The sequence below is a fragment of the Schistocerca gregaria genome, chromosome 7 (genome assembly GCF_023897955.1).
Source record: "Schistocerca gregaria isolate iqSchGreg1 chromosome 7, iqSchGreg1.2, whole genome shotgun sequence".
Lineage (NCBI taxonomy): Eukaryota > Metazoa > Arthropoda > Insecta > Orthoptera > Acrididae > Schistocerca > Schistocerca gregaria.
In genome coordinates, this window is record NC_064926.1 from 465,444,374 (window position 1) to 465,466,508 (window position 22,135).

The following is a 22,135-nucleotide window of genomic DNA, read 5'->3' on the forward strand; positions in this document are numbered from 1 at the left end:
TTGGATTTTACTAGTTTTTCCATTCGTCTGTAAAGAATTCGCGTTAGTGTTTCGCGGCTGTGACTTATTAAACTGATAGTTCCGTAATTTTCACATCTGTTAACACCTGCTTTCTTATATTCTTCTTGAAGTCTAAGGGTATTTCACCTGTCTCATAGATCTTGCTCACCAGATGGTAGAGTTTTGTCAGGACTGGCTCTCCCAAGGCCGTCAGTAGTTCTAATGGAATGTTGTCTACTCTCGGGGCCTTGTTTCGACTTAGGTCTTTCAGTGCTCTGTCAAACTCTTCATGCAGTATCGTATCTCCCCTTTCATCTTCATCTACATCCTCTTCCATTTCCATAATATTGTCCTCAAGTACATCACCCTTGTATAGGCCTCTATATACTCCTTCCACCTTTCTACTTTCCCTTCTTTGCTTAGCACTGGGTTTCCCTCTGAGCTCTTGATATTCATACAAGTGGCTCTCTTTTCTCCAAAGGTCTCTTTCTCAGAGCTACCCATTCTTCTTCTACTGTATTTCTTTCCCCCATTCCTTTCAATTGTTCCCTTATGCTCTCCCTGAAACTCTGTACAACCTCTGGTTTAGTCAGTTTATCCAGGTCCCCTCTTCTTAAATTCCCACCTTTTTGCAGTTTCTTCAGTTTTAATCTACAGTTCATAACCAATAGATTGTGGTCAGAGTCCACATCTGCCCCTGGAAATGTCTTACAATTTAAAACCTGGTTCCTAAATCTCTGTCTTACCATTATATAATCTATCTGATACCTTCTAGTATCTCCAGGATTTTTCCATTTATACAACCTTCTTTTATGATTCTTGAACCAAGTGTTAGAGCTATTATTAAGTTATACTCTATGCAAAATTCTACCAGGCGGCTTCCTCTTTCATTTCTCTCCCCCAATCCATATTCACCCACTATGTTTCCTTCTCTCCCTTTTCCTACTCTCGAATTCCAGTCACCCATGACTATTAAATTTTCGTCTCCATTCACTACCTGAATAATTTCTTTTATCTCATCATACATTTCATAAATTTCTCATCATCTGCTGAGCTAGTTGGCATATAAACTTGTACTACTGTAGCAGGCATGGGCTTCGTGTCTATCTTGGCCACAATAATGCGTTCACTATGCTGTTTGTAGTAGCTTACCCTCACTCCTATTTTTTTATTCATTATTAAACCTACTCCTGCATTATCCCTATTTGATTTTGTATTTATAACCCTGTATTCACCTGACCAAAAGTCTTGATTTTTCTGCCACCGACTTCACTAAATCCCACTATATCTAACTTCAACCTATCCATTTCCCTTTTTAAATTTTCTAACCTATCTGCCCGATTAAGGGATCTGACATTCCATGCTCCGATGCGTAGTACGCCAGTTTTCTTTCTCCTGATAAAGACGCCCTCTTGAGTAGTCCCCGCCCGGAGATCCGAATGGGGGACTATTTTACCTCCGGAATATTTTACCCAAGAGGATGCCATCCTCATTTAACCAAACAGTAAAGCTGCATGCTCTCGGGATAAATTACGGCTGTAGTTTCCCCTTGCTTTCAGCCGTTCGCAGTACCAGCACAGCAATGCCGTTTTGGTTAGTGTTACAAGGCCAGATCAGTCAATCATCCAGACTGTTGCCCCTGCCACTACTGAAAAGGCTGCTGCCCCTCTCCAGGAACCACACATTTGTCTGGCCTCTCAACAGATACCCCTCCGTTGTGGTTGCACCTACGGTATGGCCATCTGTATCGCTGAGGCATGCAAGCCTCCCCACCAGCAGCAAGGTCCATGGTTCATGGGAGTGATCATCACATACATAAACTAATGAAGAGAACCTCAGTCAGTTGTATTTTGACCTTAGAGGCAGTTGTCATTGGTAAAATATTATACAGAACAGTTTGGATCACATAGAAACGCTTTTACATGCAAGTGGTGACCGGTTACAACCCAATGTGCATCATCTTCGGACCATACTCTGTAACTTAGAGTATAATAGAATAGAGGGAAACGCGTAAAATAATGAACACCGAATTAAAAATAAGTTATGTGATATTATACCCAGTGATGATGTGAAAAGCACAGAGTAGGTAATGATGTCGACTGCTGACTGTGTTGTGGCATCATGGAGTTTAATAGCAGAATTCCTGCCCCTTGCTTGTCACCCTACATCATTTTTAGCCCAGTGGATACAACACATTTGACACACATGAGGCAGCATGAATATAAAAAATAATATGTTCATGTTGTCTGACATATGTTGCATATGTTGTAGCCTTTGGCTAAGGATGACATAGGAAGAGAGGCAAGGGACAGGACATCTAATATTTAACTTTAACTCCATAACACCGCCAATAGTCAGCAGTCGACATTAGTGGATGGTATCTACAGTTCCTGTTTTGTGCCATTGTCTCCTCATATTTTTGATGGGTATAACGTCATATGGAATGGAACTTTCTAAATTACATGCTTTCTAAATTACTTTACAAATTACAGTATATGTATTTGCAGTTTCACTACTCCGTCCCCTACCTCCATAGAACATGTTCATAATTCTACTGGCTTCTATAGCGTCATTAACAGAAGGGAGAGGCATTTTATTTATTTATTCATTCATTCCTTCCTTCCTTCCTCCCTCTTCTCTTCTTCATCATCTCCTTGCTCACTTCATGGTCACTGTGACCCCGAGTCTTCAGTTAATTTGCAATTTCGTCTTCAGTTTGTGCCACGCTTGTAACGATGTCATCATCTATTGTTGCATACATTTCATAGTCAGACTGATTTCTGGCAGCAATACAGATAGCACCAGATCATCAGTTTCATCGAATGCGTCTTCGGTTTCAGTGGCATTTATTGCTTCAGTTGTGATTCCCACATGGCAGAAGCAGTTCTTGATGGTTTAGGCTGTGACGCAGCTCCAAGCTTTGATAATGAATCTGACTGCATTCGTCAATGTAATAGTATAATCCTACTTTTTCTTAGCGCATTGTATCAGTTTCAGTAATATGAGCTTACAGTAGTGACATTTCAGACTCATAACTACTCCGTGGTCTGTGGGCTGCAATAGGCTAGTTGTATTAGCAGGAAGAAAAAGACCGTAATATTCTCCAGATCAAAGAGTGCAGAATGTGCTGGACAGTTGTCAACAAGAATCAGTGTTTTCCTTTCCAGACTTCTAAGCCCCCAGTTCCAACACCTTATGCCAACTTGGACCTTGGACCTTGTTATTGGCATTGGAGTGCATTGAAAGATTTTTTTACATGTTTAAAATACCTAGGATTTTTGATTTACGTATCATGGACAGTTTTTCTGTACAAGCCCTGCTTTCTCTTATTTTATTATGATGGTCATTTCTGCCTATGTAGGTTCAGAGGAGAAAGTTGTTGATTGAAACTTCATGAAAGATCTTGGTACAACAAAAAAGTCTTTGTTTTCATGATTGCCACCGTTGTTCACATATCATATCCATGGCACTCTCTCCCCTATTTTTCAGTAATATGAAAGAAGCTGCACTTCTTTGGACTTTTTCAGTGTCCTCCATCAATTCTGTCCGCAAGGATCCCATATCACACAGCAGTAACCTAGCAGGTGGCAAACAAAAGTAGCGTAGGCAGTCTCTTTAGTAGACCTGGGATAGACCTGTTGTAAGTGTTCTGCCAATAAAAAACAGCCATTGGTTTGTCTTCTCCACAACATTGTCTTTGTGATTGTTCCAATTTAAGTTGTTTGTAATTGTAATTCCTAGGTATTTAGTTGAATTGACAGCCTTTAAATTTGTGTGGGTTATCATGTAACCAAAATTTAATAGGTTTCCTTCCATACTCATTTGGATGTCCTGCCATATTTCCTTATTCAGTGACAATTGCATTTTTCTTATTCAGTGATAATTGCCACTTTTTGCTTCACAAATATATCGTGTCTAAGTCATTTTGCAATTAGTGTTGATCTTCTGGTGACTTTACTAGATGGTAAATGACAGTATCATCTGCAAACAATCCAATAGGGCTTCTCATATTGTCTTCTAAATCATTTATATAGATTAAGAACAACAGAGTGCCTATAACACTTTCTTGGGGAACACTTATGTTTTACTCGATGATTTTCCTTTGATTACTAGGTACTGTGACCTTCCCGATACAAAACCGCAAATCGAATTGCACAACTAAAGCAATACCCTTTAGGCATGCTATTTGATTAGAAGTCTCTTGTGAGAAATAGTGTCAAAAGCCTCTAGAAATATAGAAACAATTTGAGATTCCCTGTCAATAGCACTCATTACTTCATGCGAATATAGAGTTAGTGGAACCTCAATATTACATTCTCCAATTTTATATTTTTCACGATTCTGCACCATAAATTGTAGCCTCTGTGAAAAACCCACAAAATCAATGCTGAAAATTCCTAATTTTACATTTCTTCCTAGTAAGATTTTCCTCAATTCTAAGTTCTCGCTCGGTGGGAGGTGTCGGAGTTAAGGGAATATTTTAGGCCATTGTAAAGAGGGGAGATGTGAGAGAGAAAATGCTGACATAATCAGCAACCAGTGTTGCCAACATAACTTTAAACATTTAGCTTCATGATGCAATTATGATACAACTACTTCTAGGTTGCGGTTAGTGAACTCTTATTGGCTGGTGATTTGTTGAGTCACCCAATAGCCAGCACAAGCACCACACCATAGTAACACATGTAAAATGAGTTTGTTTACTGGATATGTGGAGAGGGCGAGTGACCCGTAAATGAAAGGAGTGTGGGTAAGGGTGAAAGTATTTTATGGAGTGCTGAAAATGTACTTTTCCAGTAGATGATGTGCTGTGACAGAGATGTCACGTCAAAATAAAACAAGGGTTTTGTGATACACATTTTAAAAACTTTTGTGCTCAAATCTGAGATGATACAGTTGCAAAAATTTTCCACACTTCTCACATATATACTTTGCAACACACTTTCCACTCAGTGTAGATCATACAGATTGACAGCAATGGTAGAGGGCATGAAGCGAAACTGTATAATCTGAGCTTTCTTTCAAATTTACATTTTACACAGTGTACAGAAATTCACTGAGCCGACTTCTAATAGGCTTGTAATGTCAACTGGGCAAGTAAACTCATTTTTTCACATCTCTGTTTCTCTCGTCAAGCCAAAAATAACACTTTATCAGTGATGAGCAATGAAGTGCAGCTCATAAGGAAAGCGTTAAACAATAACAGCAGTGATGACAAACTTTGTCATTAAGCAGATGTCCGCATTTGTGCTTGTGGTTTAACCACGTAGCTGTTGTGATATTTTTGGTTTAATTCAACGTGTTCATAAGTTTTGCTTTTTTCTGGGTGAGCACAAAGGATGATCTCTCAAAAATGCATGTTTTGAATGTATAATTTGTGGTTCTAGCAGGTCAGAAAATAGCTCGACTACCTTGTACCCAGATACCAATTTCAGATTTTTGATGAGTTTGTACTTGCTTTTACACATCTGTGATTTTTCACGAACTGATGAAACTCATTACCACAAATTATTGTGTAAACATTGTATTGTACTTTTAATTTCTTTCACTTGGACAGATTTTATACAAAGTATTGGAGAGGATTGCAATTTTTAATCATATATGAAATTACATTTGTTTTTGCTCGTATGTTGGGGAGTTTTAACATTTTCTTCGATTCTGCGTTTTCCTCAATTTTGCATTATTTAAGTCTGGACTGCATGAATATGTAAAATAGGGGTTGGAATGTAGTTGTGTTTAACAAGAATAAAATTTTCTGAATCCATGCTGACTGTGTGTTAATAGACCATATCTTTGAGGTGATTTATAATGTTCAAAGACAGTATATGTTCCAAAATCTTACTGCAAATTGACATCAGTGATATGAGTCTTTAATTCAGTGGATTACTCTTATTTCTTTCTTGAATATTTGTGTGACCTGTGCAACTTTCTAGTCTTTTGGTATGGAATGGTGGTATATGATTGCAAAGTATGGGGATATTGTATCAGTATACTCTGAAAGGAACCTAATTGGTGTGCTATCAGGACAAGATTACTTGCCTTTAAGCTATGTTGCTACACTGATGATATGTACTTCTAAGTATCTCAAATTGGTAGCTGTTATTGATTCAAATTGTGGAATATTTACTTCGTCTGTGGCGAAGGCATTTTGGGAAACTGTGTTTAATAAGTTAGGTTTAGTGGCCTTATCATTGGTAGTATTACCACTGATATTGCACAATGAAGCTTTATTTTACCATGGAGGATCAGTACCATCTTTTATTAATTTATTCAGTATAAATCTCTCACTTGCCTCGCATACTAGTTCTTTGATTTCAAGCCACATCTTGTCTACACTTACATTGTTAGGTGGGAAGAAGTGGAGACACTCTTTTAGGAAGGTGTCAAGTGAATTTCTATCTGCTTTTTTAAATAGATATATTTTGCATTTACTTTTGGTGGAGTTGGATGTTGAGATGGTCAGTCTCGCTACAGCGGCCCTGTGGTCACTAATCCCTGTATCTGTCATGGTGCTCCCTATTTGCTCAGGTTTATTTGTTGCTGAAAGCTCAAGTATGTTTTTGCAACTATTTGCACTTCAAGTGGGCTCCTAAACTAATTGCTCAAAATAATTTTTGAAGAAAGCATTTAGTGCAATTTCTGACAAAGTTTTATACCTACCACCAGCTTAGAACATGTATTTTTGCCAATGTATCAAGGGTAGATTGAAGTCACCACCAACTATGATTGTATGAGTGTGGTACATACTTGAGACGATACACTGCAAGATAAACTACTTCTAACAGCAATAAACTTGCTGACACAAATTGTATTTGATCTATCCTTTCTGAACAGTGTTAGGTCCTTCGTAAAAATTTTGGCTGAACTTAGCCAGCTTTCAGTACATAGGATGATTCGAGCATCTAGCACTTGAAGCCCTGGTTCTTCCCCATTACAGCTATAACAGTTTATAACTACAATACCGATTGCGCTTTCCCGACACCCTCTAATCTAAAAAAAAAAAAAAAAAAAAAAAAAAAAAACCATCTAGTGCATTTTACACAGCCTCCACTATCTGTGTACCCACCTCCTGTGTGCAGTGGACACTTGACCTATTAAGTGGAACCCAAAACCTGAGTCTTCTGCAGTTCAATGAGAAGTCTATTTGGTCTCCTTTCACGTTTACTATCAACAAAGTGCATTATAGGACTGTGACTGGCTCTTCTATCCTACTGCAACACTGCTGTATGTTTTGTGAGAGCTGCAAGCACAGTTCTTCACTCATGAGTTAGAGGTCAGCTGAACATCATGCATAGAAACAGTATTTCACATGTGTGAAATGTAGGAATGGCTCATCAGCTGAATCGTTCACAAAGGTCACTCAGTAACATTATGGAGTTAGCAAATCTTAGTATAGATGTACAATAAGTTTTCCATAAAGTATTATTCTTTGCAAATTAGGAGAGTAGTCATGTAAGTATTAAAACAAGGAGTGATAGATTAATGGCAGAAAAGACCTATAACTGATGGAGTAGTTATGCTGCCTAGCAAAAAAGTGAAGCAGCCAGAAAGGGAGAAGGAAATGAAATACAACTTTGCAGGCTGTGAGGGGATATTATGTTAATTCAGTGATTATAAAACTGAGTCAAATTTACGAAGAACTTGGCAGTATGAGTCCTCTTTTCATCATGATGATGCACCTCTCGCTGGTCTGGTTGCTAGTGCTGTTACACTTGGAAATGGTGTGACAATGTCATTGTATCATCCTCTCCTGAAGCAAGCTGGCCCACAGCTGTTGTAATTGGTCCTCGATATTGTGTATCGATATCATATGGGACCAGGGTGGAGATGATATCCGAGCTGGTCCCACGAATGTTCTCCCAGGGACACTGAGCGAGGTGGCACAGTGATTAGCACACTTGATTCACATTCGGGAAGACGGCGGTTCAAACCTGTGTCCAGAAATTCCATGATTTCGCTAAATTGTTCGAGGCAAATGCCGGGATGGTTCCTTTCCAGGCGCACGGCCAATATCCTTCCCCGTCCTTGACACAATCTGAGCTTGTGCTCTGTGTCTAATGACCTCGATGTCAATGGAACATTAAACTCTATTTTTCTTCCTTCCTTCTATCGGGGCAGGTGTGATGACCTTGCTGTCTGTGGAAGTACCTCAACATCACAAAGAAAGTTTATGGAGACGTGTCGTGTGTGGATGAGCATCGTCCTGTTGAAAAAATGACATCACAATATTGTCAGGTAAGAGCTAACACATAAGGATGCAGTTTGTTCGTGACTTAATGTTGTGCTGTCAGAGTTCCCTCAAACATGGTAGCATCTGAGGGAACTCTGACAGCACAATGATTCGTCATGAACATCGTCATGTGTTAGCTCTTATGTGATGGATGACCAGGAGTCATATTTGGAAGCCTGGCAGATTTTGTTGTTCCGCCTAAACTTGTGTCTGAAATTTTTTTTGCCGCAGATGAAGTCCATCTTAAAAATCTTGGTTCCTCCATAATTGAGAGCTTGCTGCATTTGCTTTGTTTTTCCAGAAGACTGAATAATAGATAACAGAAGCCTGAATAATAGATAATCATTCTTCCAACATGGAGTTATTTAAGTGGGTTAGGTCATTTTGCAGCTCTTAATCTGATGCATGAATGATAAGCATGTCCCTGACCATTGTATCGGTGTAGGGAAAATTACAGTTCTGATTTTCGAACTTGAATTTAAATCCATAGTGAGACATTGGAACATGGCAACCCAATTCTTGAAAGATCGTCCGGGTTTCGTATATGCCCTATGGAACTTATAGCGTGCCCCTGCCACTAGAATCTTACTCTCAAAATATTCTGTCACTTTGTCCTTCACATCAGAATAACCTAGTACACATGAATCTTTATCTGTAAACAACCTTTGCACCAATCCATAGGTATGAGGACAAGTCTTGGAATATAAAAAATTACATTGGGTAATATCACCTGTTGCTCTTTGTGCCCGGATGTGTTGCTCCAGTCAGGCGATGTAGCTGGAGCAGGCTTCTTTCGCTGTGTAAAATCGATGGAATGTCAATGGCATCCACCTGACTTCCTCTTGCTGTTGGTCCTGTTCATGAGGCCTTTGTTTGTTACAGCTATTTGTGGGTAGCACTAAAAGACTACAAGAGATGTAAGATTTTGACTGTGAGATCACTATATGAAATTAACTGACCACAGATTACTGTTCTCAACCAGAACCCTTAGACAAGCTCAGTGAGACAGGGCATTTAAAAAAAATACAACACAAAAATTACAGAGATCATAACATCACTGTACTGAGGCCCACTGCAGCCAATGACTACCTACAGTGGAGAACAGCTGCTACTGTAACTCACTGGTCTTCAATAATAAGGGCATCTACCTGCTGTCCAATGTTATCAGTAAAGCGCTGTGGGGTTCCAAATTGTGCATCATCAGCCAGTGAGATTTGTTCTTCCTTGAATCGCTTGTGCCATGCCTTGAGCATTGCAGTAGGCACATGTGCCATTATTTTATGAATTTCCATTCCCCACATTCCTTTCACATTCAGAAAATGCAATTTGCCACTTTGCTTTCATTCTGAAGTATCCATTTCACTGTTTTCAGCCCGATTGAGTGCAATGGATAGCTGATGCATGCACATGCATGCTCTGTCATCATGTGGGCGTGTACCCATGTCCCTCTAGTGGTGAGTCTGGGATCTCAGTGCCCTTATAGAGACCACAACTTCTTTCATGGGCAATTATATTATGATTCCCTCAGCAGTTTTCATTTTACAGCTTCCAGCTGAAAATTTCATTCTGGAAACATCCCCCAGGCTGTGGCTAAGTCATGTCTCCACAGTAACCTTTCTTCCAGGAGCGCTAGTCTAGAAAATTTTGCAGGAGAGCTTCTGTGGAGTTTGGAAGGTAGAAGATGAGGTACTGGAGGAGGTAACGCTGTGAGGACGAGTCGCAAGTTGTGCTTTGCCAGCTCACGTGCCTCCCCCCCCCCCCCCTCCAAAAGGCAAGGTCTCGAGTTTGAGTCTTGGTCCAGCACACAATTTTAATTTGCCAGGAAGTTTCACATCAGTGCACACTCAGCTGCAGAGTGAAAATTTCATTCTGGAAAAATTACATGTCTTTGTGAAGACTTCTGGTTTGTCACACACAAAACTTATGGTATGACAATGAAAGAAGAGCCTCCCTTGCCAGCTAGGACTGAGGAGCGATATCCATGCTACCAATTAAATTAGTTTTAGATCTTTTAAACATTCATCAATGGGCATTCACTTGAAATTTTCAAACTTGTTGATTTGAACTACCTATCACTTAACTGACAGTCACTATGCTTGGCTCATGACTGTCCCACCCTCTGCATGCTAACATTGTCAACCAAAGTCATTATGGCTACTGTGAGACATGTACACTACAAGTGATATTCAGTTACCTTCATGATAAAATGAATGTAATCCTCCATACATAGAGATATTCCATCATTTTTCTGGTTTGCATCCTCTTCCGAGATTTCAGCAGAGTGTATTCTAGCTATTTCCAAGGTATGTCAATGAGTGAATATTAAATATGAAAGTGTGCCTGTATTCAGGGACAGCAAAACCATACGACTCCTACTTGTACAGGGGAGCTTAATGAACATGCTTCACTGATAACACAGTTGGCAGAATCAACCACAGGTAAAGAATATGCTTCAAAGACAAAATTTTACTAATGCTAAATATAATGAAACACAGAGCTGCTTGAGATGCTGCAAATACAGGATGATTGTGTCATATGGTTCATTAATCATTTTGATGTTAGTTGAAAGATTGCAAAGCAGGAAACACTGAACAGAAAGTGCTCTTAGAGGGAAAATGTGAAACGAAAGGAAGATGCGAAGTTAAATGATTCCATGAATTGTCTAGGTGGAAGTGTTAATCCCAGATGATCTTGTTGTCTGCCAGCCATATTTTCACTGCTTCTTTGACCACAGCATCCCAAAAGGATGAAGATGTGGCCAATATCTTAATGTTGTCATAATCCATTAAATGGACATAGGAAATAAAATGTTCAGATATCACATATTTGTTCTGTTGTAGAGGCTATGTAGCAATGATGTTCAGTTCACCATTATTGTAAAGTAGCGGTGGTTTGTGCTGTATAATTATCACCACAGTGGCACAGAATTTATGTATTTCTACCTTTCGTAGAAGGAGATCATCCTTCACAGTACCCAGAAGAGTTGGCATATTATCAGTTTGGTGGAAGATCACTTTTACCTGATGTTGCTTTGTGATTCTGGTAATATTTTTAGAGAAGTTCCTAATATACTGAAGGAAATCTGTAGATTCATGTCATCTCTTTCCTCTTGCTGTTGTTGGTTCTGATTTATAGAGCTTTCTTAATCTGATAAGAGAATCCATTGCCCCTCCTTCCCCTGAATACAGCCACTAGGCTTACTAGGTCATCCTGGGAGCTGTCATTGTCAGACACTGCATAAGCCATGTGAAATGAAGTTATAATGACACTCACAGTCTTTGAAGGAGGGGTGCAGTTGGACACCTTCAAGTATAAATCTGCATGGATGTACTTACAGTACACAGAATTCCTCCTTCATTGAAACTAATATATCCCTTTCTCTTTCCTTCCAAGATAAACCTAATATTTCTATGAATAGATTTGAGATACTCTGTCTGCTCCAGCAATTTATCCTTTTCATGGGGTTGCACTAGGAATGTGTCATTGACGTGTGTGTCCATTCTTAAACTACAGTAATAAGAATTTGTTCTTCAGAGAGATGGCAACACATAGGAATACTGTAAGTTTGTTGAAAAGAATGGCTATTAAAACATAAGTAAATGTTAGCTCACACTACATAGGTAACTTACAAATCACATCACCACAGAACTGTGAAAGGATTAGGGTTCAAAAACTATTCTTTAATTGGATCATTGACTGTGTGTGCATGTATGCACGAGTGCGCGCAATCTTCATCAAAAAATTAATGCATGTAGGATATAATAAAAGTCTGGTAAGGCAACTGAATTATCTCTGTTTACCAGTTTGACCTACAACTCCATGCTTCCTTTCCCTTTTTCTTTTATTTTTTTCCATTGTTAATAAAGGAATTTTTTATTAAATATCCATAAATTGATTGAAACACTGCAGTTGTATTGCTTTTAAGAATAAATCCTACAAGACAGTTGCTGAGCCCATTGATTTTCATTCAGTTTGAATTTTTTTAACTCTTCAGTTCATTACATTGCTTTACAATAAAAAAAATTGGGTTCATACTTGCTTTTCGGCTGCTGTTTCTAAGCCTTGCAGGCATGCTAAAGTGATGACTTGTACCATATTGCATAATGTTGCTCTGTATAATTAGCACTTGCCAAAGTTGCACATTACCAGCTTTCTTGGTTCAGAACCCTCTCTATCATAATTAATAAAACCTACAAAGGGTGTGTTTTCATGGACATATAACTTTACATAAGTATACACTGTAAATAGTTCTGTTACCTTTATAGAATACCAAACATCATCAAGTGATGCTAAGTTATAGGACTGTTAAAATAGGCATAATATATTTTGCTGTTAGGTAATTTTGGTGATACGATAATCTATATTATCTTTATACAAAAAGCCCACCACAAAAGACATCATGGACACAGTTTCATTTCTCTTATATTTCATAGCTTGTTTCTTTATTCTGCTTCTGCTTCTTTTTCGTCATTTATTTTTTCTGTTCATTTTGTAGTGTTTAGTTAGACAGATTATATTCTGAAGGCACTTAAGAAACATACATTTCTGTTTCATTGTACCACCAAACAAATTTTAGTGGTACTGTACTGAGAAGATGGCGCAGTATAAATGGTGGAAATCGGTGTGATATTGAGCTAGTGCTTAAAGGCAATTACTTGGAAGTGTGCAATGAACAAGCTTCATCAGTTTTGATAACACAGGAAACACATGATATGTTTTCAAAGTTCTGGGAGGAACATGCTCGTGAGCCACTTGTAGGCAGAAATTTAATACTGGCTTCCATTTGCCCACAGGTAAGACAGCTTTTTTCTCTTAATATTTTTAATGTAATACACTTTTATTGTAATTGACACAAATGAAACAGGATTTGAAAATAATTTGAGGTTCTTTTTTCCTTTTTCATACACTTTATGTATGAGAGCAATGTCATATATTTGGCACACTTTCCTGTAGCCTTAGTGGTACCACTATGAAGTGTCAAGTACATGGGTAGTCAAAAAGGAGGAGGAGAATGCTGAGGAATGAGAAAAGGGAATCCAATATAGAACATCTGTGAAGTGTACAGAGTAGGAAGTAGAAAAAGGTGAGATGACAAGTGAGGCCTTTCTAGGAATAGCACACCCAAAAATGTCAGAAACTAAAGGTCCCAGCAGTTAAGGGAGAAATGCATAGAAAAGAAGTGAATTAAAAGCAAAAGGCTGTTAAAAAGAAAATATGTGTGTTGGAGAAAACAAAAACAAGCAAGTAAAAGTGAGAAGGAATTAGGTCTTGGTATGATGTTACTGAACGTAAGGTATACTGGAGAGATTGCAGGTATATAGTTCATGTGAGAAAATGTACAAGAGATGCAGTTGGCTTCTATAGGGAAACAATTGTGAGTTCTGAAGTCATCCAAACATGATTGATAGGGGATGTATACAACATGTTTGAAAAATAGTGATACACATTACAACAGAACGTAGTATTGGTCCTCAAAAAGCTCTCTACCCTGCTCACTTCCTACTCCTGCCTTGGAGTACCACTGTCCACCACCTTTCCAACAACCTCCACATCCCCTCATACCTGACAAACCCTATCTTGCACGCGTCCGGCCATCCTGATTTAGATTTTCCATGATTTCCCTAAATCACTGCAGGCAAATGCCGGGATAATCCCTTTGAAAGCACATGGCCGACTTCCTTCCCCATCCTTCCATAATCCAATGAGAGCAATGACCTCAATGTCTGCTATCTTCCCTCAAAACGACCCAACCCAGCCCTATCTCACAAACATACTACATTTACCCCACCCTCCTAAAAGTCTTTCCCACCACTACACACAATCCAGAAGCTAAACAGATCCAAAACACAGTCATGAACCGTAGCCACACAGAAATATCAGTCCTTTCCAAATGCCTCAACTTTTGCCCCCTCCCAAATTCAGTCATGCAGGACATGTTAAAGACCTTCTCTCCCTCTCCCTCTCCTGGTCACTTATCCTACCAATCAGACTCAACTAAAGATCAATGTTGAATCCTGCCTAACTCAGTTCACTCCTCCATACAACCGTGATCCACCCCCACTGCCCCCAAATCTTAACCTCAAACCGTGCCTCACCATCATTCCCCAAATCTGTCAACATATAGACTAACTTTACATCAACAGAAAGAAACACAGTACACAATCTAAAAACTGATCCCAACCTTATAATGCTACCTGCAGACAAAGGCTCCACCACTTTTGTTTTGAACTGCAATGGTTACCTGGCAGAAGGACTCCACCAGCTGTCAGATACATCCACCTAAAAACCTTGCCACAGTGACCCCATTCCAGAAACCCAGCAGGATCTCCAGTCACTCCTCAAATCCTTAGGCCCATCCCAGAATCTCTCCTCGGAGTCTATCTCTCTGCTCACTCCTACCTTCTAGATACTCCAACCACCCAGGATGTCCCATTGTGGCCTGTTACTGTACTGTCACTGAGAGAGTCTCTGCTCTCGTAGACCAACACCTTCAACCTATTACCCAGAACCTACCCTCCTGTATAAAAGGTACCAATTATTTCCTCCACTGACTCCCCACAGTCCCTGTCCCCTTACCATTGTGTCCTGCTCATCACTACTGATTGTACCTTCCTTTACACTAACATCCCTAATGTCCATGGCCTTACCGCTATTGAACACTACCTTTCCCAATGCCTGACGAATTCCAAACCAACAACCTCTTTCCTAGTTACCATGACTAGCTTTATCCTCACCCACAATTACTTCTCCTTTGAAGGCATTTCCTACAAACAAATCAGGGGTACAACTCTGGGCATCTGTATGGCACCATCCTGTGCCAACCTATTCATGGGCCATCTAGAGGAATCCTTCCTGAACACCCAGAATCCTAAACCCCTCACCTGCTTCAGATTCACTGATTACATACTTGTGATCTGGATCGAAGGTGAGTACACCTTATCTACATTACTCCAGAAGGTCAACACTTCTCCTCCATTTGCTTCACCTGGTCCTACTCAACCCAACAAGACTTCTTCCTAGACATTGTCCTCTACCTCAAAGATGCCTACAACAGCACCTCCGTCCATATCAAACCTACTAACCACCAGCAATACCTCCACTTCGACAACTGCCACACATTCCATACCAAGAAGTCCCTTCGATAAAGCCTAGCCATCTGTGGTCATTGCATCTGCAGTGATGAAATATACCAAGGGTCTCACTGAAGCCTTCACAGACTGTAATTATTCCCCCAACCTAGTACAAAAATAAATCTCCTGTGCCTAATCTTCCAGTCTCTTACCAGTTTCCAAAGTCCCACTATCCGGCCACAGAGGTGCATTCCCCTCATAACTCAATATTATCCAGGACTGGAGCAACTGAATTACATTATCCACCAGGGTTTCAACTACCTCTCGTCGTGCTATGAAATGAGAAATATCCTTCCCACCCCTCCCACAGCGGTATTCCACTATCCATCTAACCTACACAGTATACTCGTCCATTCCTACACAACCCCTGCTCCCAACCTTTACCTCATGTCTCATACCCCTGTAATAGACCTAGATCCAAGACCTGTCCCATATATCCTCCCACCACCACCATCTACTCCAGTCTGGTCACATTCATCACCTATCCCATCAAAGGCAGGACTACCTGTGGAACCAGACATGTGATCTACAAGCTAAGCTGCAATCACTGTGCTGCATTCTATGTGGTCATGACAACCAACAAGCTATCTGTCTGCATGAATGACCACTGACAAACTGTGGCCAAGAAACAAGTGGACCACCCTGTTGCTGAACATGCTGCCGAACACGACATCCTTCATTTCAGTGACTGCTTTCCGGCCAGTGCCATACGGATCCTTCTCACCAACACCAGCTTTTCTGAGTTGTGCAGGTGGGAACTTTCCCTGCAATATTTCCTACATTTCCATAACCCTCCTGACCTCAACCTTTGTTACTCATTGTCTTCACTCATCCAGCCCCTTCCCTGTTCCCATTGCAGCACTACCAAGCCCTCATTCCACCATCACACCCAGTCTTTTTATTTCCCTCCTTTTCTGCACTCTCCACCTTTCCTGCCCTCCACCTAACCTCCTGGCTGCACATAGCTGCCATACCCTCTCTCCACCTCACCCATGTGCGCTCTCCAGCTGCACTTTACTGTCTGCCACGATAACCCTACTATCCCTCCCCCTCCCCACCACAGCCTTCTCCTACCCTCACCCAGTCTATTTTTGATGAAGACCGTACTGGCCGAAAGCTTTGTTTGTGACAGTCTTTTTGTTGTGCCTTTCTGCGACTCGGCATCTCCGTTATAAGATGAGTAGTAACTTTCTTTTTCATAATATTGTTACATTCCATCATGGGATTCCCATTGTTTGAAAACTAGAAGAAAAGTTCATATAGTGATATGTCAAAAAACCAATACATGTTGAGATAAGGGTTGATGAAGGTCTGGACTTCACAGCATACATTTTATTTACGGACGGAACAGGACTCAAAAGATATGGCATAGTAAATTACCACAATATGCGCATATGTGCAAACGCAGACCTTCAAGCAATTGTGGAAGTTATTAGAGAATGTTACCATGATGTGGTTTATGTATGACAGGGTACCTCTCCATTTTCAACATTTCACCAGCAAAAGGTTGGTTGAGGACATCCAGGAGCATGGCTTCCCTGTTCACAGAACCTGGATTTTGTGGATTTCTGACCTTGGGGACATTTAAAGACATTGGTGTATGCTCATCCTGTTGACAGTGTGCAGATGTTACAGGAGCATGTGACCTACGCATATGATGCACTATGAATGGAGTCAGGTGTCTTTGGCAGATTGTGTGACTCAGTGTGGAGGAGGCCTGAATGATGTTCAGGATGCATGGTAACCACGTGTATCGCTGCTTATAGTGTCTGCTTTTATGTAACAGGCAGATGAAGAAAAAGAGGACAGATTGGCCCACATCTCAATAGATAATGGGTTTTGTACTTTTCTTCTAGTTTTAACCAAAACTACCTCCTGTAGGATTATGTGACACTTCTTTTTAATCACCCTGTTACTGGATTTCCAGTTAGGTTCATTTTTCTAATCATCATCATCATCTTGGACTGTTTCCAGCCTCTGGCCGGGTATGCATGGAACATAGGCCTCTCCATTGTCTTCTGTCTTGCCACCATTTCTCCGTCTTCACTTTGGTCCAGTCTTCTCCTTTCCTCTTTATGCATTCCTCTGCTCCTTTCAGCCATCTTCCTCTCGGTCTTTCTCCTGGTCTCTTTCCTTCCAGTTTCATCTCTTGTATCCTCCTGGGTATCCTCTTCTCCTCCATTCTCTTAATGTGTCCATACCACCTCAGCCTTGATTTCTCTATCTCCTCCTGTAATAGTTCCACCTTCATTAACTCTCTGATCATCTCATTTCGTAACCTGTCTGTCTATGTCACCCCAGTACTGTTTCTCAAAAATTTCATCTCACTAGCTTGTTCTTTGCTTTTCTCTCTTCCTTTCATAACCCAGGTTTCTGATGCTTATGTCGGGATCTTGACATAGTATGACTGGTATATAACCCTTTTACTGATTTGAGGTACTTCCTTGCTCCATATCAAGTTTCTGACACTCTTCCAAAATACTTCTGCTTTTCTTCCCCACTCGTTTATTTCTCTGTCCTTTTTTTCATCTTCCTGTGTTAGGCTTCCTAGGTACTTGAAACTCTCCATCCACTCTCCTCAGTTGTTCCCCACCAATTGTTAGCCCGTTGTTCCACTCACCTTCTTTCTTGTTGTGATAATCATCTCACTCTTACTTATATTACATTTCATCCCATATTCTTGTACTGTTCGTCCCCACACGTCCAACTACTCTGTTACTTCCTCCTCCTCATTCCCCATATCGTCAGACCATCTGCAAACATCACAGCTTTCATCTTCCTTTCATCAATTACTTGTACTACTGTACTAATTATATCATCCATCACTACAGTGAAGAGTAATGGTGAAAGTGCACTTCCCTGCCTCAAGCCTTTCCTCTGTTCAATCCAAGCTGGTCTCTCTCCTCCCACTTTCTCACAGCTCATACTTCCCACATCCTCCAAATAATCTGTTTTGCTACTCCTCTGTTCTCCATAGCTTTCCTCACTTTGCTTCTATGTACACTATCATACATTTTTTCAGTGTCCAGGAAGGTCATTAGTAGATCTATTCCATATTCATAGTGCTGTTCTTGCAGTTGTCTTAAAGCAAAAATTAGATCCACCGTGGACCTTCCTGTTCAGAAGCTGTTCTCTCATTCTTCCTTCTAATTTTGCCCTGCACAATGATTCATCGGTGTTATCCCCCAATAGTTCTTGCACTCTGTCCATTTCCCTTCTTAAAGATCGGGACTATTCTTCCAATCTTCTGGGATCATCTTCTGTCTCCACACAATTTTCATTACTTGATATAGCCATTGTATCCCCACCTCTCCTGCTGCTCTCACCATCCCTGCACTTAGCTCATCCAGACGTGGTGACTTCCCACCCTTCATCTTGCTGAATGCCTCTTCCACTTCTCCCCATGTAAGGTCTTTTTCTATTTGCTGTTCCTCTTCTTTTTTTCTCTCCTCAGCTTGTTCCTTTTCATCCAGGTCTCCATTTGGGTTCAGGAGTTCTTCAAAATACTCCTTCCACATATTCTTGAGTTCCTCCTTATTCTCTAAATCTTGTCCACTTTTGTCCACTATTTGAGCATAATATGTCCTACCGTTCTTCCTCTCACTTTTAATCATCCCATACAACACCTTTTTTGAACCTTCACTATCCTCCTCCATCATTCTGGTCCACTGTTCCATCCACTTTCTTCTTACCTCCGACACCACTGTTTTTGCTTCTTTCTTTCTTGCTTGCCTGATACTCTTCTGGAACCATACCCTAAAGGCTCTATTAGTCTACTATTTTGCAAAAAATACTGTAATGACATCCTAGTGCTGTGAGTGATAGTTCCAGACTAGATCATTGACTGGACACTGATAATATAGCTGTCACTGTCAAGAATATTTAATAGAAATGCTTTTGTTATTCATCAAACATTGTTCAGAAAAATGGAAGAATTGTTATAACTGAAAACATGGAAATGTGTGTTATAATTATGAGATGTAATTGTCTGCTCAAAATTGTGAAATGGAAGGTGTTTTGTAGTTAGGCACTTGAACTCTGTTATGGTTGTAGTTGTTCAAAAAACCTTGTAGTAGTTGTATAAATTTTACTACGAAGTTAATTTGTTTGGTTATTGAATATTATTCACTTTTACGCATAACAACTTGTTTTTTATTCGAGCAACAATTTTGAACCAGTATTTAGATTGTAACTGGTATTAATTTTTATAATGTATCTCAAATGAACAGGTGTTTGGACTATACATTGTCAAGTTGGCAGTTGCGGTAGTATTGTGTGGTGGAGTCCAACGTGTGGACAAATCTGGATGCAGAGTTAGAGGTGAATCTCACCTCTTACTTGTGGGCGATCCTGGTACAGGCAAATCACATCTACTAAGATTTGCTGCTAAAGTGTGTCCTCGTTCTGTTCTTACGACTGGTGTTGGCACGACTTCTGCTGGATTGACTGTGAGCGCTGTAAAGGTAAAATATTGTTCAGTAGTACCTTACGTGTATCAGTAATTAGAGTTTCTATATTTTAATTGCCTATTTGTTATGTAGTTTATAAAAGGAAACTGTGAAGCAATTTGATACAGGAGATAGGGTTGTGACACTAACCTCACCATACTGTAGAATAATAGATTTTTTTTATACAACTAACAAACTTGTGCAGATACGTTTGCACTGTCCAAAGTCACTTATATCAGTACTGTCATTTTAGCCACATATTCTTTAACAACAATATAAATAGACAATTAGTCGGTAAACCAAGCAGAAACAGTTTTTGGAAAATATGCATCTGAGCCATAATTGAAGTTATTCAGAGATTGTTCCAGAGTACGAGGAAAGTCCAAGCATGGCATAGCCAGCTAACACATATATTGTAATCAAAGTTACTTGGAGGCAGGAGGGTGTGGAAACTGCATGTTCATGCCCTGTCGCACTAAACACCCAATAAACAGTCAGCATTGCAAAGTCCACTCGTAGAGGTGATTTGGATAACAGCAAATGAGTGGGAGACTGCTGCTGTGAGTCCTTATATTTGGCCTGTTGTGGAAGCTCATGTGATCAGCCTGCAATATTGGCCTTGTTCCTGCCACAGACATCCTTGCCGGACATATGCAGCATCAGTATGCAGTTAATCCCATAAATTATCTGGGAGTAGGCATTAGGAGTGATCTAAAATGGAATGACCATATAAAATTAATTGTCGGTAAAGCAGATGCCAGACTGAGATTCATTAGAAGAATCCTAAGGAAATGCAGTCTGAAAACAAAGGAAGTAGGTTACAGTACACTTGTTCGCCCAGTGCTTGAATACTGCTCACCAGTGTTGGATCCTTACCGGATAGGGTTGATAGAAGAGAGAGAGAAGATCCAAAGGAGAGCAGTGCACTTCATTACAGGATCATTTAGTAATCGCGAAAGTGTTACTGAGATGATAGATAGACCCCAGTGGAAGGCTCTGCAAGAGAGACGCTCAGTAGCTCAGTACAGGCTTTTTTTGAAGTTGCAAGAACATACCTTCACCGGGGAGTCGTGCAGTATATTGCTCCCTCCTACAAACAGGTACGTGCCAAGTAAAACTGTGAGGGTCGGGAAAAACCCACCGTGGTTCAACAACAAAGTTAGGAAACTACTGCGAAAGCAAAGAGAGCTTCACTGCAAGTTTAAACGCAGCCAAAACCTCTCAGACAAACAGAAGCTAAACGATGTCGAAGTTAGCATAAGGAGGGCTATGCATGAAGTGTTCAGTGAATTCAACAGTAAAATTCTATGTACCGACTTGACAGAAAATCCTAGGAAGTTCTGGTTTTACGTTAAATCAGTAAGTGGCTCGAAACAGCATATCCAGATACTCCGGGATGATGATGGCATTGAAACAGAGGATGACACGCGTAAAGCTGAAATACTAAACACCTTTTTCCAAAGCTGTTTCACAGAGGAAGACCCCACTGCAGTTCCTTCTCTAAATCCACGCACAAACGAAAAAATGGCTGACATCGAATTAAGTGTCCAAGGAATAGAAAAGCAGCTGAAATCACTCAACAGAGAAAAGTTCACTGGACCTGATGGGATACCAATTCGATTCTACACAGAGTATGCGAAAGAACTTGCCCCCCTTCTAACAGCCTTGTATCACAAGCCTCTAGAGGAACGGAAGGTTCCAAATGATTGGAAAAGAGCACAGATAGTCCCAGTCTTCAAGAAGGGTCGTCGAGCAGATGCACAAAACTATAGACCTATATATCTGACGTCGATCTGTTGTAGAATTTTAGAATATGTTTTTTGCTCGTGTATCATGTCGTTTCTGGAAACCTAGAATCTACTCTGTAGGAATCAACATGGGTTCCGGAAACAGTGATCATGTGAGACCCAACTCACTTTATTTGTTCATGAGACCCAGAAAATATTAGATACAGGCTCCCAGGTAGATGCCATTTTCCTTGACTTCCGGAAGGCATTCGATACAGTTCCGCACTGTCGCCTGATAACCAAAGTAAGAGCCTACTGAATATCAGACCAGCTGTGTGGCTGGATTGAAGAGTTTTTAGCAAACAGAACACAGCATATTGTTCTCAATGGAGAGACGTCTACAGACGTTAAAGTAACCTCTGGGACCATTGCTTTTCACAATATATATAAATGGCCTAGTAGATATTGTCGGAAGTTCCATGCGGCTTTTCGCGGATCATGCGGTAGTATACAGAGAAGTTGCAGCGTTAGAAAATTGCAGTGAAATGCAGGAAGATCTGCAGCATATAGGCACTTGGTGCAGGGAGTGGCAAATGACCC

The 22,135-nt window shown here is 40.3% G+C and overlaps 1 protein-coding gene across 2 annotated transcripts in view; it reads left to right on the plus strand.

The window, feature by feature from the left end:
* Positions 1-22,135, plus strand: part of LOC126282059 (DNA helicase MCM9-like) — a 143,797-nt gene that overhangs the window by 44,125 nt on the left and 77,537 nt on the right. For both annotated transcript variants that reach the window (XM_049981497.1, XM_049981498.1), the window contains exons 7-8: positions 12,807-13,023; positions 19,590-19,823. In XM_049981497.1, the coding sequence (XP_049837454.1) occupies positions 12,807-13,023; positions 19,590-19,823 (451 nt within the window). The remainder of the gene's footprint in view (positions 1-12,806; positions 13,024-19,589; positions 19,824-22,135) is intronic.